The 17,521-nt window shown below is 36.9% G+C and overlaps 1 protein-coding gene across 7 annotated transcripts in view; it reads left to right on the plus strand.

Moving 5' to 3' along the window:
* UBE3A (ubiquitin protein ligase E3A) overlaps positions 1-17,521 on the plus strand; it is a 95,954-nt gene that overhangs the window by 24,740 nt on the left and 53,693 nt on the right. Inside the window, exons 2-5 of one of the 7 annotated variants that reach the window (XM_025271698.3) lie at positions 7,916-7,979; positions 10,524-10,643; positions 12,327-12,397; positions 13,903-13,947. The exons of 1 other annotated variant lie outside the window; for it this stretch is intronic. In XM_025271698.3, the coding sequence (XP_025127483.1) occupies positions 13,946-13,947 (2 nt within the window). In that variant the 5' untranslated portion in view covers positions 7,916-7,979; positions 10,524-10,643; positions 12,327-12,397; positions 13,903-13,945. Of the gene's footprint in view, positions 1-7,915; positions 7,980-8,778; positions 9,297-10,523; positions 10,644-12,310; positions 12,398-13,902; positions 13,948-17,521 lie in introns of those variants that run through there. 5 more of the 7 variants (XM_025271695.3, XM_025271697.3, XM_044932905.2 and 2 more) reach the window with 5 other exon arrangements.

Raw genomic sequence — 17,521 nt, forward strand, 5'->3', positions numbered from 1 at the left:
TTTAAAGTCACTTCTCTTCCTTCTACATTGTTTTCCAGGGACTCTGGTTATATGTATAATGTTAGATTATTTGATAATTATATTCAGATCATTAATATTTTTAGTTCTTTTTTTGTCTCTTTCTGCTTCCACTTACTTTGTCTTGTATTTTACTGTTGTTTTCCCCCTTCAATGTCAAATACTTTGAGATGATTTATATATTTATGTAAATATATATATATTTATATACATTATTTAGTATTTCTAAAAGTTTCATTTTCATATATCCTTTTGTCTCCTTGGTCATATTTATAGTATCTATTTTAAAAGTTCTCATCTACTGATTCCATCAGTTTTTTCACTTCAGGGTCTTTTGACTAGTTTTTCTTTTGGTTATTGGTCTTGTTTTCCTCTTTGTAAATTTAGTAGTTTACTACTGGATACTGAATATTGTAATATTCTGTTGTTGAGTGGCTGGATTTTGTTGTCTTTTCGAATGTTAAATTTTGTTTTGGCAGCCAGTGAAGTAACTTGTTGCTCAGCTTGATTCCTTCAAGGTTCTGTTAGAGTGTAAAGGCTTTACTTTTGGGCTGGTAGCTACTAGAACGGCATGGCCTTTCTTAGTTTTCTACTAAATGTCCTGTAAATGTCTATGAAATGTTCTAAGTGTCAACATGTTCTCTTCATTCTAATTGGGGGGAACTTAGGGATCTCCAAGTCTTGTATGAGCACTGGGAATATCTCAGCTCACAGCTCCTCTTTCTTCAGCTTCATGGAGTCTTTCACTTTATTCATGCCTAGTTTAGTATATAGTGACAGACTTGAAAGGACCCTCAAGGCTTATGGAAACTTTTCTCTGCTTAGCTCCCCTCTCTGGCACTCAGTCTTAGTAAATATTCTAGCCATTTCAGCCTACTCAACTCTGACCTCTTGCTTCACACCCCAGTGAGACTGCTGTCCTCTGTCTGGGTTTCCCTCCATTGACTCTTATCAGAAAGTTGCCTTTAGGCAGAAATTCAAGCATTCAAAGGGTTCACCTTAACTCTGTTTATTCTCATGGATCACAGTCTCACACTGCCTTGTACCCAGGATCTGAAAACATTTTTTTGTGTATGTTGTCCAGTTTTCTTGTTTTTGATAAGAAGTAACTGTTAGATACTTTTTGGATCTTTCTCTGGACTTTCTGTTTCATCTACATTTATTATTAAGTGCTCATACCATACTGTGCTTTTTAAAATAAAATTTTCATTCAAGTATGATACACATACAAAAGCATATGAGTATGCACATAGGTTGTTACACTTTCACACACTGAGCACACAGATGTAGTCTGCATTCAGATCAAGGAATGAGATCAGTTCCTCTGTAGCCCCTTGTGCTTTCTTTGTCATTAATTCTCTTTCCCCAAGAGTAACCAGTATCCTGACTTCTACTGGCATAGATGAGATTTTCCTGTTTTTATATTTTATGTAATTAGAAACAGTCATATGTAGTTGTATCTGACTTATCTCACACAGCATATTTGTGCGCTTTATCCACACTGTTGGTTGTCGCTGGCTGCTTATCATGTCTGTATGGCACAGTTGACCCTTGAGAAGGTGTGGGGCTTGGGGTGCCCGTCTCCTGCACATTTACAAAGCTGCATGTATGGCCACAGTAGGCCTTGCAGACTGACAGTTCTGTGACTTCAACCACCTGTAAATAGTGTTACTATATTAGTGTATTTTCTGAAGAAAAATCCACGTCTAAGTGGACCTGCATAGTTCAAACTTGGGTTGTTCAAGGATCAGCTGTATTTTGTTTTTCATTCTGCTGCTGATGGACATTTTAGTCATTTCTGGTTTAGGGTGGCTAAGACTGTTGTTACTGTCAATTTTCCACTAAATGTCTTCTAGTGAACGTGTGTTCTCATTTCTGTTTGATATACCTAGAGGAATTTTTAAGTTATAGGATATGTATACATTTAGTAGATAACTGTCAAATTTTTTTGAAGGGGTTGTATCAATTTTAATTATACTATTTACTATCCTACATTTAGTCCCTGGTAGAACAAGTTCTTTGGAAAGAGAGACGTTTCTTTTAGAAAATGAAATATTCTTGGTGATTCTTACGTTTTTGAGCTTCAGAGTATACTTTCGTTAAATTGACTTGGGGTAAATTTGTGTTATTTTAGAATTAAGGGATACTCTTGTTTATTCGTCTGTGAATTGCATTTGGAACTACTTCGGAATCCTTTTTCAGGCCATGAGCTTTACTCCCCCCCCGCCCCCGCCTTGTACACGGGAGGTGTGGAGTCAAGAAAACAGTCCCCAATATGATGAAAGTAAACATGAAGGAGATGTGCCTTCCCCTCAACCAGCTTATAATTAGAAGCACTGAGAAATGTATGCAGATAGCTATAATATATAAAATAATAAACTTAAGGTAGAAATTAATATAGTATTAGGAATATATAGTAAATGATTATTTACAGAAGAGATTAGAGAATTGTGTGGTACAGTAATTAAAATGAGTATTTTTTAACAGGGCATAATAGGTGGGTGGGAGATAAAGGTTAGCAAAAGATAGAGAAGTATTTTGGGGTAAACTGTTGTGAGAAACAAAAGCATTGAACTCAGAAATACAGATGGCTAGTAAGCAACAGTTAGAACTGGACATGAAACAACAGCCTGGTTCCAAATAGGAAAAGGAGTACGTCAAGGCTGTATATTGTCACCCTGCTTATTTAGCTTCTATGCAGAGTACATCATGAGAAACACTGGGCTGGAGGAAGCACAAGCTGGAATCAAGATTGCCGGGAGAAATATCAATATCCTCAGATATGCAGATGACACCACCCTTATGGCAGAAAGTGAAGAGGAACTAAAGAGCCTCTTGATGACAGTGAAAGAGGAGAGTGAAAAAGTTGGCTTAAAGCTCAACATTCAGAAAACGAAGATTATGGCATCCGGTCCCATCACTTCATGGGAAATAGATGGGGAAACAGTGTCAGACTTTATCTTTTTGGGCTCCAAAATCACTGCAGATGGTGATTGCAGCCATGAAATTAAAAGACGCTTACTCCTTGGAAGGAAAGTTATGACCAACCTAGATAGCATATTCAAAAGCAGAGACATTACTTTGCCAACAAAGGTCTGTCTAGTCAAGGCTGTGGTTTTTCCTGTGGTCATGTATGGATGTGAGAATTGGACCATAAAGAAAGCTGAGCGTGGAAGAATTGATACTTTTGAACTGTGGTGTTGGAGAAGACTCTTAAGAGTCCCTTGGACTGTAAAGACATCAGAACAGTTAGTCCTAAAGGAAATCAACTGTGAATATTCATTGGTGCTGAAGCTAAAGCTGCAGTACTTTGGCCACCTGATGAGAAGAGCTGACTCATTGGAGAGGACCCTGATGCTGGGAAAGATTGAGGGCAAGGGGGCAACAGAGGATGAGGTGGTTGGATGGCATCACTTACTCAATGGACATGAGTTTGAGCAAGCTCCAGGAGATATGAGGGACAGGGAAGCCTTGTGTGGGTGGGGCACAAAGAGTTGGACACAACTTAGTGACTGATCAACAGTGGAAGGAAAAGACATGGTCTTTAGAATCAGACAACTTGATCTTAACCTTATATTTACTAGTTAAGTGACCTAAAGCAAGTCACCTAAAAGGAAATATTCCTCTTTTGTAAGATGCTTATCCTGAGAAGTATATTTTGTGAACATTTTCAAGCAGTGGAAGTATAAAAACGAATTATATGTGTGTTCTCTAAAAGTGTGGTCTAGTCAGAGAAGAGGCTGGACTGGCAGATTTTTTCCAAATCGTGTACAGTTTCATCTGAAATGCTACTCTGGAACAAAACCAACAACAGAATAATTGGGGGAAGTGTTGGAGTGTGGGGGAATTTCTGAGATAGAATTGATAGCAGTGGGTGAGTTTGTTGTACTGGAAAGGGCTTCTCTTTAGAATATAACTCAGTTTTCTAATTTGGATGACTGGACTGGTAGTGGTATCATTACTTCCCCTGGTTTTTCTTAATATGTCTGGGATAAACATTATTCATGCCTCAGTGCTCAGTTTATATGTTACTTTATAAAGAATATCTTTACTTTTTCCCCAGACTTAAGTCAGAATATTTGTGCACTTATATTGTGGTTTCTTCTTCACAACAACACTTAACTGTGCATTGCAGTTACCTACTTTATTGTGGTTTTTATTGTTTGTGCCCATTTTCCCCATTACGTGGGAATAAGAGCAAGTCTAGTTTCCAATTCTGGGGAGGGGGGTCACTAAAACTTTATAGACTGAATTTTGAATTTATTTTAATTTTTTAAATTAATAAATTTTAATTGGAGGCTAATTACTTTACAATATTCATAGTGGTTTTTGCCATACATTGACGAATCAGCCATGGTTGTACATTTGTCCCCCATCGTGAACCCCCTCCTACCTCCCTCCCCATCGCATCCCTCAGGGTCCTCCTAGGGCACCGGCTTTGAGTGCCCCACTTCATGCATCAAACTTGGACTGGTCATCTATTTCACATTTGGTGATACACGTTTCAGTGCTATTCTCTAAAATCATCCCACCCTCACCTTCTCCCACAGAGTCCAAAAGTCTATTCTTTATATCTGTGTTAGAGCATGTCTAGTTTCTTTATCAGTATGTCTTCGTCCACTTGTAGACCTTCAAACATTTTAAAATTTGGGCTGTAATTGACATATAACATTGTATTAGTTTTAGGTAGTAGACATTCTTTGAATGATCTTTAGTATCAAACTGTCCAGTGGTTGGGCTAAATAAAAACGAGGGGGGAAATAAAGAATGGCACCATTTTTTTCGTTTTTCACTTTTTTTTTTTTACCATTTTTCTTATAATCTGTAATTAGCAGGACAACAAGAGTAGGAAGAGTAGGCACATCAAGATGGAGTGAGGTTTTTTTTAATAATTGAGTTTGATTTTATATGCTGATGAACATCTCAAGTGCCTGTGTACCATTGGTAACTGAGAGTAGCAGGCTTATGACTCAAGAGATCAAGGCTTAAAAGGTGTAAGGGCTCTTAAGATGTGAGGGATCTTAAAAGATGTTAGGGATATTAAGTATATAGAGAGGTGATAGAGGAACAGGTGCTGACCTTGTCCAGAAAATTAATTTAACCTAAATTGCTGCTAAGTCACTTCAGTCGTGTCTGACTCTTTGCGACCCCATAGACGGCAGCCCACCAGGCTCCCCTGTACCTGGGATTCTCCAGGCAAGAACACTGGAGTGGGTTGCCATTTCCTTCTCCAACGCATGAAAGTAAAAAGTGAAAGTGAAGTTGCTCAGTCGTGTCCGACTCTTTGCGACCCCATGGACTGCAGCCCACCAGGCTCCTCCATCCATGGGATTTTCCAGGCAAGAGTACTGGAGTGGAGTGCCATTGCCTTCTCCATAACCTAAATTAAATAGCCCGTTTTCTTACATTAAGAAAAGGGCTATTGATGGAAACTTAGAGGCTGTGGTTGGGGAGTAGGAAGATGAACTGGGAGAAGACGTAGTTCCAGTCAGAGGTAGAACACTGATAGGTACAGCATTATGGAAGCCAGGAGGGGTGAGAATTGTGAAATATTGCAGAGAAAAAGTAGGATTAAGAGGTCATAAGATGTAGCCCATATGAGAATGATGATGACTTTTATAAGAAAACTTTCAGTATGTGAAAAGTTTTGTATGTTAGCATCTGAGGTAATGGTCTTTCTGGTGGTTAAAGGAAGCTAATGGTACTGTAAAGTGTTAATGGAGTTGAGGGAATTATGTTGGAAGTACTGTAAGAAAGTAATATTTAAAAATTTGGTGAATTTAAATCTAGAGTGAACTAGAATGAGGAGAACCTAAAGGCAGGAAGATTTATGCAGGAAAGTTACTGGGAACACTCTTGTTGAGAAATTTACAAATGTACAAAGCTGAATGAGTTTGTCAACAAGTAGCTTTCCCACAAATTTAAGACACTGTAAACATGGCATAAATGAGAACAGTATTGCTAAGTGGACATAATGAAAAAGTGATAGAAAAAGTAGTCTGGAAATTAAGTTGGTCCTATGATTATAAGGAGGTGAAAGAAATAGGCTATTGGAGAGGAGATAAAAGACATGACAGATGTATTAATAATGAATATGCACCTGTGTAGAGGGAGAAAAAGTGAGAGTAGGCAGAAGGACTGTTTTAAGGATAAATGAAAATGATAGTAGGACAGGTGGATATAGATTCATATTGACATTTCTTATTTTTAGATGAATTTCTTATTCTTTGATTTATACTGAGCCCTCTGTTGAATATAAAGAAAATAAAGGCACTAGGTGCGGTGTAAGAGTGCTAATAGTTAAATTTACAGAGTGCAACTAGCATTTTTGGTGTTTACAGTTTCTGTTACTTATCCTATATCTTCATAGATTTGGTGTATTTCTTCCATGATTATGTGTTCCTAATCTTCTAAGGCAAAGTATCTCAAATTGGGGTATGCATATCACATGAAATGTGTGCTTAAAATACAGATCTTTATATCCCCATTTTATGTACTGAATCAGTCTCTGGAGGTTGAGATCAAGTAAGTATGCATTTTTTTTACAGATTCCTCAGGTGATTGTATTATAGAAGAGAGTTTGAGACTCAGTTTGTTAAGATCTTAACATTAGATTAATTTTAAAAACTAATTATATGCTGCTGCTGCTAAGTCACTTCAGTGGTGTTCGACTCTGCGACCCCATGGATTGGAGCCCACCAGGCTCCTCTGTCCCTGGGATTCTCCAGGCAAGAACACTGGAGTGGGTTGCCATTTCCTTCTCCAATTATATGCAGTATATTCATTTTCTGACAACAACCTTTAGGATGCTGGGTGGGTTTCCTGACTTGGTGGGGAACTTGGTTTCTTCATATGTAGTAAAAGGAAATATATTAAAAAAAAAAACAAACTTCAGTTCTGTTCAACTGAGACGTGCTCTGATTGTGTACAAATGAGATAAGAATTTACAGTGATTATTTGGATCCATGCTGAAGCTTAAAGGCTTCAAAATTTGTTTTTTGATAAGAGAAGTTTTGATAGGTTAAATGTTTGATTTAAGGAATAATAATTGCTACCGTACACTGAGGCCCTATTATGCTCCAGGCAACATTGTCTTACATACTTTAAAAATATTTTCACTAATGCAACAACCTGACACCTAAGACTGACAGGACACTCCCAAGCTGCTACTCTGGGAGGTAGCTGGGCAGATGCTCCTATATGTACCTAACATAGCAGGTGCTCAGCATATATAATTTAGTTAAAAGCTTAACTGCTATAGGTATCTGAAGGAATTCAAGACACGTACTTAAACAGTTGTCATGTATTTTCAGCCCTGTTGGAGAGAGAGAGGAGTAAGGAAATGGAGATCAGTAAGCTCTGTGGCCGGAGAAGGCAATGGCACCCCACTCCAGTACTTTTGCCTAGAAAATCCCATGGATGGAGGAGCCTGGTAGGCTGCAGTCCATGGGGTTGCTAAGAGTTGGACATGACTGAGCGACTTCACTTTTACTTCTCACTTTCATGCATTGGAGAAGGAAATGGCAACCCACTCCAGTGTTCTTGCCTGGAGAATCCCAGGGACGGGGAAGCCTGGTAGGCTGCCGTCTACGGGGTCGCACAGAGTCAGACACGACTGAAGCGACTTAGCAGCAGCAGCAGCAGCAAGCTCTGTGGCTGAAAATGGGCATCATGGTTCTGCCCGCTGGAAGCCTTCAGGCCGCAGGGCCTGCCTAACTACCTGTCCATACATCCTGGCAGCAGCTCTTAGGGGCGTTTGTCTCTTGATATGTTTTGAATATTCACAGATACTACAAATGAGTTTGGTTCTGTAATTTTAGAGCAATTTTTTTTCTTTGCAAGTTGTCTATTCGGTTGTCTGTGTAAAAAGAATTGAGTGAGGTGTTTTATGTTTTAGGTTAAAAATCTGTAAGAGCCTGATTTTAGAATTCACCAGCTCCTCAGAAGTTTGGCGAAATATGGTATGTTTCTGTTTTATTTTTTGAAAGTCAAAATTGCATGAATATCTTAATGTCATGATTAGAATAGTGATGTATTCAGCAGATTTGGATAACTGCCATTTTTAAAGGATTATGCTGCTAAGTGCTAAATCACCATGCTGCCAGGTAGACTGTGTGAGGGCTCCAAGTGGGATTCGGAAAGAAATTTAGAAGAGGTTAGTGTGCTACGAGGGGTAAAATAATTGCATAAGAAGATTGAGGGAGCGAGTTTGGCTGTTAGGCTATGAGTTAATAATAGCTTCCATTTATTGGGCTTTTTCTATGTGCCAAACACTGTTTAGAACAAAATACATGTTTGTTCATCCTCATGACAGACCTCTGAAATAGGTACTACTGTTACCTTAGTTCTGTATATTGGGAAATGGTCTTGGAGAGGTTAAGAAACTTGCCCAAGATTTTCCATTGAGTAAGGGACCAAACAAGGCCTTGTATCCATACTGACTCTGGGAGCTGTTTGCTCTGTTGAGCAGTAGACTATGAAAAAGTAAGTCTAGAAGAGAAAACTTGCCTCAGTATTTTTCACAGAACATGTAGCTCTTTAATGAATTAATTCATCTCAGTTAATCAATTAAAAGGTGTTTTGACTTTTTCATTTTTATGTTTTACAGGTTGGAAAGTTAGACTTGGATCTTTTAAATCCACATACACTATTAGTCTTATGAAGACTCCAGAGGAAATACTATTCGTTTCAGGGGGCGCATTACCTCTTTTCCAAATGACCTCAAGAATCTTCTAGGTTGTTATTAGGAAGCATGTAACATGATAGGAAAATCTAGGAAATTTGGTATCTTCCAGGGATTATAAATCCCACATATTTAGGCATACCTCAGAGGTATTTCACGTTTAGTTCTAGACTACTGCAGTAAGGCAAATAAAGCTAATCATGTGAAGCTTCTGGCTTTCTGGTGCCTATGAAAGTTACATTGACAGATGCTTACTATAGTATATTAAGTGTACCGTAACATTATGTCTAAAAAAGAGTGTACACATCTTAATTAAAAAATACTTTGTTGATTAAAAAAAGTGCTAAACATCATCTGAGCCTTCCGCAAGTTGTTATAGTAATATCAAAAGTTACTGATCATAAATCACCGTGACAAATATAATAAGGAGGAAAAAATGTGAAATATTGCAAGAATTAACCAAAATGTGACACAGAGACATGAAGTGAGCCAATGGTGTTGGAAAGATGGCACCTGTAGACTTGCTAGAGGCAGGCTGCCACAAACCTTCAGTTTGTCAAAGACGACACACATTTGTGAAGCGCAATAAAATGAAGTATGTCTGTATTCGAGTCCGCGAAAGTTATTTATGTATTCTTTGGCCAACTCTTACCCTTATCTGAATTTGAAGCCCAAGTTCATAGGCTGCAGAGTTATGGGTTCAAGCATTGATGTTTCATCCCTTAGTATTCTCAGATAGCTTCCTATTTTATAAATGTCAAGGGTCTTTTGTTTCTGTCTCCTAATTTTCTCATCTTTCCTTAGATAACTTTTCAGATTTGGCCTGGATATATAGTTTGGTAGGGAAATCATCCGGAGGAAAAACTAGTTGCAGGGCATGAACTCTTGATTCTGGGATATTCCCGATGTGTATCTTTGCCAGAACTGCAGTGTGAGTAGGATGCCTGATAAATCGTGAATCATGATAATCAGGACAGTTCAGCTAAGGCCAAGTAAGGGGATCAGAGGATATTAGGTTGAGGGAGAAAAAAATGATTTTGTATTTCGCCATTCTCTGTCATGAAATTGAATGTTAGTGGATTTATGACTGATAAGGAGAATATAATATTCATGAAATACCCAAGGAGTTTTTGCTGCTGTTATATTATCCTGTGGAATAAGTAGCAATAGACTTGGTGGGGGGGTGTGTGTGTGTGTGTGTGTGTGTGTATAACTATTTCATTAAGCATTTGACTACCTGGAAAACTCTGTTACTATTAGTCCCATTTAAACTATTATAATTGTGGATTCTCAATTTATATTTTAAATCTTTGCTTACTTACATATATTTAAATCATGAGGCTCTAGAGCAAAACTAAACAAAATCACAAAATACTAATTCTGGTTAGGAAGTCAATATACCTAGGTTTTAGTCCTAGGCCTGGCTTCAACACTAATACTAAAATCTTGGGCAAGTCAATTAATCACTCTAAGGCTGCTTTGTTTTTCTGTTTTTTTTTTTTAAATTCTTTCTATCATACCTACTTGGTATAGGTTAGAGCCATAGTTGTTTTGAGATTTAAGATACTGTTGACCAAAGTGCTTTTCTTTTGTAAACTGTGACACTTCATAAAAGTACAAGATTATTGTCATGTTTTCTCAAGTGAAGAAATAATTTAAGAAAAAAATGCTGGAAAATAGTCCTTGAAAGCATTTCTATAATTATTCTTCTGATGAATGTTACATTGGCACCTAATTTGAACCTGTGAAGATTTTTTTTTTTTTTTGAACAATGAATTGAGTTTATAAAGTGTTCTAACTAAAGATTTGTTTAATTTATTAGAGTTATTAAACCTACGCTCAGATCAAGTTAGCAGCTAGACTGGTGTGACAACCTGTTTTTAATCAGTGACTCAAAGCTGTGATCACCCTGATGTCACCGAATGGCCACAGCTTGTAAAAGGTAATTTTGAATGTTATTTTACAGCCTTTAAAAGGCTGCCATTGTAAAATACATGCTGTTAAAAAAAAGAAGGAAGAAAATGTATAGTTGACAGGGATACTGACTGCTAAGAATAGTGGACCTACGAGTTGACCCGCTTCTCCGTTTAATCTCCTTCCTAAAATACTTTCTGCCTTTTCCCCAGACTTATCTGTATGAATAAATAGGAAAGTATTTCTAAAAATTTCCGAGTTTTTAAATAAAGATTTTATTATGAAGATTAAAAAAAAAACTATGAAAAAAGTCTTAATATACATTTTAAAGTATGCTTTTCATGTGGTGAGAGTTTTAATAACACTGGTATACTGTTCTGTCCCAGAGAGTTACAGTGGAAGTTGAAGGAGGACCTTGCAGTCCAGAGAAGCTGCACCTCATAAAAATCTCTCTTTTGTTTTTCTCACAAACTTTAGGTTAACCTAAGTCAGTACTTTTGGGGTTTTTTTCGTTTGATTTGTGTCCTCAATTTGGTAAAATTACAGCTGACTCAATGGATATGAGCTTGCGCAAGCTCCAGGAGATGATGGACAGGGAAGCCTGGTGTGCTGCATGCAGTCCACAGGGTTGCAAAGAGTTGGACACGACTGAGCAGCTGAACAACCAGATCCTTACTTCCCAGCATTTGACAGTAAAGAATAAAGACTCTTCAGGAGCTAAATTAAAGCTTGGAAGCTATTGTTAGATCTTAGGTATTTTATTTATTTATTGGAGTTTTGGAATTTTTTTTTCCCCCAAACTTTAAACTTATTTTGTATTTGGGTGTAGCCAGTTAACAATGTGGTGTGAGTTTCAGGTGAATAGCAAATAGCATATATCTGTTCTCCCCCCAGATCTTATGTATTTTATAATTTTGAGTGTTTGGATCCTAACTTTAGGATACTCTTTGGTAAATTATTTAGAATATTACAGACAGAATACAATAAGCAGAATGACTAGAAATTTATACAGGCAAGTACTGTTACTTATTACTCACTATAAGATAAAAAGTGCTTCTTTTAGTTCAGTGTTTATTCATAACCTTTTTCTTGATTAAAAAACAATTTCCGTTTTGAGTGAAAAACAAATGCACTATGTTTAAGAGTCTTAGGGTAGATTGTTTTAAGGTAATAATCTTCAATTTATATTATTCTTTTTTTCTTCTTGAATTGGTTTAAATCACTTGGTTTGACTTTAAAGTGGTTTTGGTAGTTACATTAATATATGTTAATATTAAATGATGCTAATGTTTACGTATTCTCTTGTTTAGGGAACAGACTTTGGAAATTAGAATGTAGATACCATTTGATGTATTTAATCTCTATTCCATTTCAGAATCTCAAAACTTTACAATAATTACACATTGTACTTCTGAGACTTGGAGTTGTGTTCCCTCTTGCTTGCATCTTACCTTTTTGCAGTAGTAGTTTAATTTCCCTGTCAATGTGTCCTCAGTTTTTCCCCCTCTCTCTTTCCCTGTTAATTTTGAAAATTTTGCCGCCTACGTGTTTAAAAGCTTCTAATCTGCCTCTCTTCCCTTAGAGCCAGCAGGTTTATTTTTTGTTTTGCAAGCCTGCTCTGCCTCCTTACAGTATGACATCTGATGCTGGAGGGTCGGTCGCACTTTCAAAAATGAGTCAGCTGGTACATGGGGTTATCATCACTTTTTAGCTCTTCTGTCTGAGAGATACAAGTTTGGAAGCAATCTTGGGGTACTTACCCACAAGGCTGGTGGAAACCAGGTGTGTCACAAAGGTGATTTGTTTGCTCCCTGGGGGAGAGGGTGGAGTGAAATTTTTGCATTTGTGTCACTGCCAAGTCACTGCCACCTCCAGCATGCCCCAGGTTTTAGTTCTAATATCATTTTGTGCATAATTGAAAATGTGAATATACTGCAAAGAAGATCTAAAATAAATATTTGAGCTGCTGGACTCCTACATTTTTTTGCATTCTTTCCCTTGGACCACTGCAATGAGGGATAATTTTGAAAGTGATAAAGAAGTGAGTTTTTTAAAACTGAGAAATATGGGAAACAGATTTTTTCTTTTCTGGTGGCTCTGAGTTTAAGATTCTTTTGTTAAAAGTTGTTTGAAATTTGAAGTCTCAAGTCAGTGATAAATTTACAAATCAAGTCCTTGTAATATCAGTTTGAAAATTTAGCTTTTGACCTCTAAAAAATATTTTACCTATTCTGTGAATTTAAAGTGTTGAAATCAGTATTGTGCTGATTCACCTTAATATATGTTGACTGATGCTGGTTATAAAAGTGAATAGAGTAATAGGAATTTATTTTTTTTAACATGTTGGGTAGGGTAGGCAGAATTGGTTCATGCCCCAGAATGAAAATAAAAGATTTCTTACTGTCTTAGAATTTTGAATATTTCTGCTTAAAATAGCAGCAGTATATTGAAAAAGTAGAAAAAAACTGGCAACTGTTTATAGCTGATGTCATTCATTGTTATCCACAACAAGATTTTTAATGCCCTGGAATACAATTGACAGGTACACAGGCTGCCAGTGTATTTTCAGGGAAAGCTACTTTCGTTGAAATAAGGTAATCTTGATCAGAATGGTAAATCAGACTTCAGTGTCTCAAAATTCATGAGGCTCTTAGGTTTAAATTTGTATTATCTACAGCAGAGATTGGCAGACTTTTTTTTTAAAGGGCCAGGTAATAAATATTTTAGGCTTTGTGGGCCACGTGTCTGTAAGTTTCTCAGCTCTGCTCTTGTGGCATAAAAGCAGCCATAGACAGTATGTAAATGAATGAGCATGCCTCTGTGCCAGAACAAGCTTATAAAAATAGGCGGCTGACCCAGGCCTTAGTTTGTCATCCCAGGCAGTAGTTTGCTGATACTTTATCTAAAGTTTGGGACCATGAATACCAGTGCATACCTTTGATATTGTGAATAACTGATACTTGGCTGTAGACGGTTTCATAGTTGTATGTTTTTATTATAAATACTTGACTTTGTAAATATGATTTGTTACGTTGGTTTGTATGTTGGTACCTAAATAGTGTTTAGTTTCCTTTCCTTAAAAAAACGAACTGAGTTTTTATTAGTCTAGCCCTTACGATAAATGTGTTGTATGGCAATCTGATCGGATCACTTTTTTCTCATGTTGAACTTTTAAAATTGTTAACCCATTAAATCTTGGTTTCAAATTTGTCTTCCAAAATAAAATGTTTGCTCCTTTTTTGAAATATGGAATATTTTGCTTAACTTTTCTCAATTGCATTTTACAGATCATCAGGAGAACCTCAATCTGACGACATTGAAGCTAGCCGAATGTAAGTGTAACTTGGTTGAGGCTGTGGTGTCTAAGTTGCTCTAGATTGCTTTAAATGGTATCACATTTTTTGAAAACAATTTCCAATTGGAAGATAGGAATACACAGGTCTCATTTTCCCTACCAAATAAATACCTCTAAATCTTGGTAACATATTACTAGATTTCTACTTCTAGACAGATAACTGCATACCCCTGGATTCTTACATATTTTTGCTCCCCTAGAAGTTTTAGTCTGTTAGTGTGAAAGACCTGGAAGCACATCATTTCATTTATGGTGGTAGAAGGATCCCAGGATGGAACATGAACATAAAGAAGTACCAGTGTACTCAGGTACCTTGATGCAATAGGGAACCTAATCCATGTGGCAGAAAACAGGGGTGATCAGGGAAGGCTAAGTTAAGTCTTGAAGTGAGACTGGGAGTTAGCGAGCACAAGCTAGGCAGAAACATGAGCACTTACAAAGCCGCATAGTAAATGTAAGAAGCAGTAGGCAGTTGAGGATTTTTAGATTATAGACTAACCGAAAGGTGGAAAGTTAAAGGAGATGAGACTGCATAAAAAGGCCTAGGTGCTTGCATGCTATGGGAACGGCCTTGGCCTGTCTCTCATAGGTATTTGGGAGTCAGTAAAGAATTTGCTAAGTAGGGTAACCTTGTTAGATATATATTTTTAGTAACTTTGCTGGCAAGGAAACAGGATTGAAGAGAAATCATATGGTAGGATGACCAAAATTTAGTCAATGAAAGCCTAAATAAGGGCAGTAGTATATTAGGAATTCAAGATAAAGTTTTCTGGTTTAAAGAAAAGTATTTAGAAAGTGAAGTAGGTAAGACTTCAGTGATTAGTTGTGAAAATATAAGAAGTTTAAAATAACTAGAGATGGTGATTATTTAAGCAGGGCTTTAAGGTAGTAAGGGTTGGAATGAAAAATATAGGTATAGGGATTTCTCTTGAATAAGAGCAAAGACCCTTATGAATCTAGAAGAGGGAGGTAAGGATGAGTGCTGCTGCTGGCTGCTGCTGAGTCAGTTCAGTTGTGTCTGACTCTGCGTGACCCCATAGACAGCAGCCCTCCAGGCTCCTCTGTCCCTGGGATTCTCCAGGCAAGAACACTGGAGTGGGTTGCCATTTCTTTCTCCAAGGATGAATATGTGATATTAAATGTATTGGTAGGTAAGAATGAGGAAGTCAAAGCCACTGTGCCTAAACTGTCAATTTTCTTAGTAAATTAGGTCAGCTACACCACTGTGTGCTTCTGGAAGAAGTGGTTTCGTTGTTGATTAAGCTTGGGACATACAGACTTAAACAGCAGATTTCTTTCCTGAAAATTGTGAAAAATCCTTTAGAATGATATACATTGTGCATCTCCAAGAAGGGATTATAAAATATATTTTTCAAACATATGTGTCCATGTAACTTAAAATTTTTTTGTGTGGTAAAATACACATTACAAAATGTCCAATTTAGTGGTAATTAGTTACATCTATATTGTTGTGCAATGATTGCCACCATCATCTCTGTAACTCTTTTCATCTTGCAAAACTGAAACTGTTGTCAGTTAAAAAAAAGTCACTCCCCATTCACTCTTCTCCCCAGACCCTGGCAATCACCATTCTACTTTCTTTGATTTGGACAACAATACCTCATATACTCGGAGTGCCCACAGTATTTGTCTTTTTGTGATTGGTTTATTTTACTTACATAGCATGATATCAAGGTTCATCCATGTTGTAGTGTATGTCAGAATTTTCTTCCCTTTTAGGAACTGAATAATCTGTTGTATATATATGTAACATTTCGTTTATCCATTTATCTGCTGATGGACACCGGTTGCTTTTGTTTTAGCTATTGTGAATAATGCTGCAATGTAAGAATATCTCTTCGAGACCCTGCTTTTATTTCTTTGGGTATATGCCCAGAAGTCAGATCATATGATCATATGATAGTCCTATTTTTAATTTTTTGCACAAGGAACCTTCATACTGTTTTCTAGAGTGGCTGTACCACTTTAACAGTTTGACCACATAATGCACAAAGGTTATAATTCCGTACATTCTCAACATTTGTAATTTTTTTTTTTTTTTTTCCTTCACTATAAGCCATCCTAATGGGAGCACGGGTATTTCTCTTTATAGTTTTTTGACCATGTAACTTTTTAAGAAACATTTTAAAGTAGTTTTTGTAGAACTCAGAGTTTGGTTAGGGGATTTGAAAAGACTGAAAACTTGGAAAGTTCTTGGGGAAAATGGGTGAAGTGGACCAGATATTGAGAGTCTCATGTTAACAGAGTACCCAGCTAAGATTAACTTATCCATACTTGCAGTTAGATGACTTTTCTGTAGTAGCCAGAAAAAGATGCATGGTATTTCACCATTGGCTATTAGAACAGATGGGAGTGGCATGTGTGTAGAGTGTTAACATTGGAGTAGTTGAATTTACATGTCATCGGTGATGGCCACTGTTGGAAAGGTTGTGGTGCCAGATGAAGATGTTGGGTTGGTTATAGAACTCATGATGGGTCAAAGATAGTTTCAGTTTAAGTGAAACTCTTACAAGCATAGATGATGATGATCAGAGCCTAAGGTAGTGATTGGCTGAAACTGAGAGGAGATGAGGGACCCTCAAGTTAAGAAAGTCAAGTATTTTGGGGGCTCGAGGGTTGGGATAGATCATGCATACAGGCATTGAAGTCACAATGCCAGTGATATAACTGGGGCAAAATAGAGGCTTTAGTATATGGGTGCAATTTACCAGAAAGTTTCTAAGTATAAGTTGTGTTTGTGTTGTGCTTTTTTTTTTTTTTTTTTTCCTTTCAAATGGGGGATGGGCATTATTTTTAATACAGTGAATAAGAAGGATAACAGTACATTTAGGGATTTGAGTTGTCTGTGGAAACCTCACTTAAAAGAATTATAAGAAATGCATTTGGGGGCAAGTTAGGTTTCAGTGAAAGCTAAAAGATTGAGAAAACATTATATAAAGCAATTAAAGATATGAATGTGTTTCTGGCTATCTTGATGGAAGAGGTTAGATGGATGCATCAAGAGTAAAGAATGAAAAGGAAAGATGAGGCTTGTGTTTTATAGTATGGCAAGAATGTGAGGTGCGGTAGGATGTTTATCATGAGGTTCCAGATGAGACTCTGGTGTTAAGTTCTGGTTGAGTTTAGCAAGGTATCATTGCTGTTGCCCATTGTAAGGTGGAGTAACTGAAAATTAGAACTAACAAAATTTCTAAGCTTCTGGCCATAATGGTGAGACTATAGTTCTAAGTTTTCATGTCTGCCACAGTTTCTCAAATTTCTATAACTGTAGAAACCATAACTAGGCAGTAGTTTAGTAAGATTTCTTCTACCTGAAGCTTATGTGTCTTGATTTACAAAATAGGCGATGAAGGATTCTTGTTTTTATCTAAGAATTAACTAGTGTGTTTTATTAATGGCAACATCTTATATTTATTAAAGCGTGATTCTTTTTACCACTTTGAGATATATTTGCATTTGATATCCTTTAGGGAACACCTCGAGTACATTTTAAATAATTATATAAAATTAAAGAATATGCATGGTTTTAG

This window comes from Bubalus bubalis, chromosome 20, assembly GCF_019923935.1.
Source record: "Bubalus bubalis isolate 160015118507 breed Murrah chromosome 20, NDDB_SH_1, whole genome shotgun sequence".
Lineage (NCBI taxonomy): Eukaryota > Metazoa > Chordata > Mammalia > Artiodactyla > Bovidae > Bubalus > Bubalus bubalis.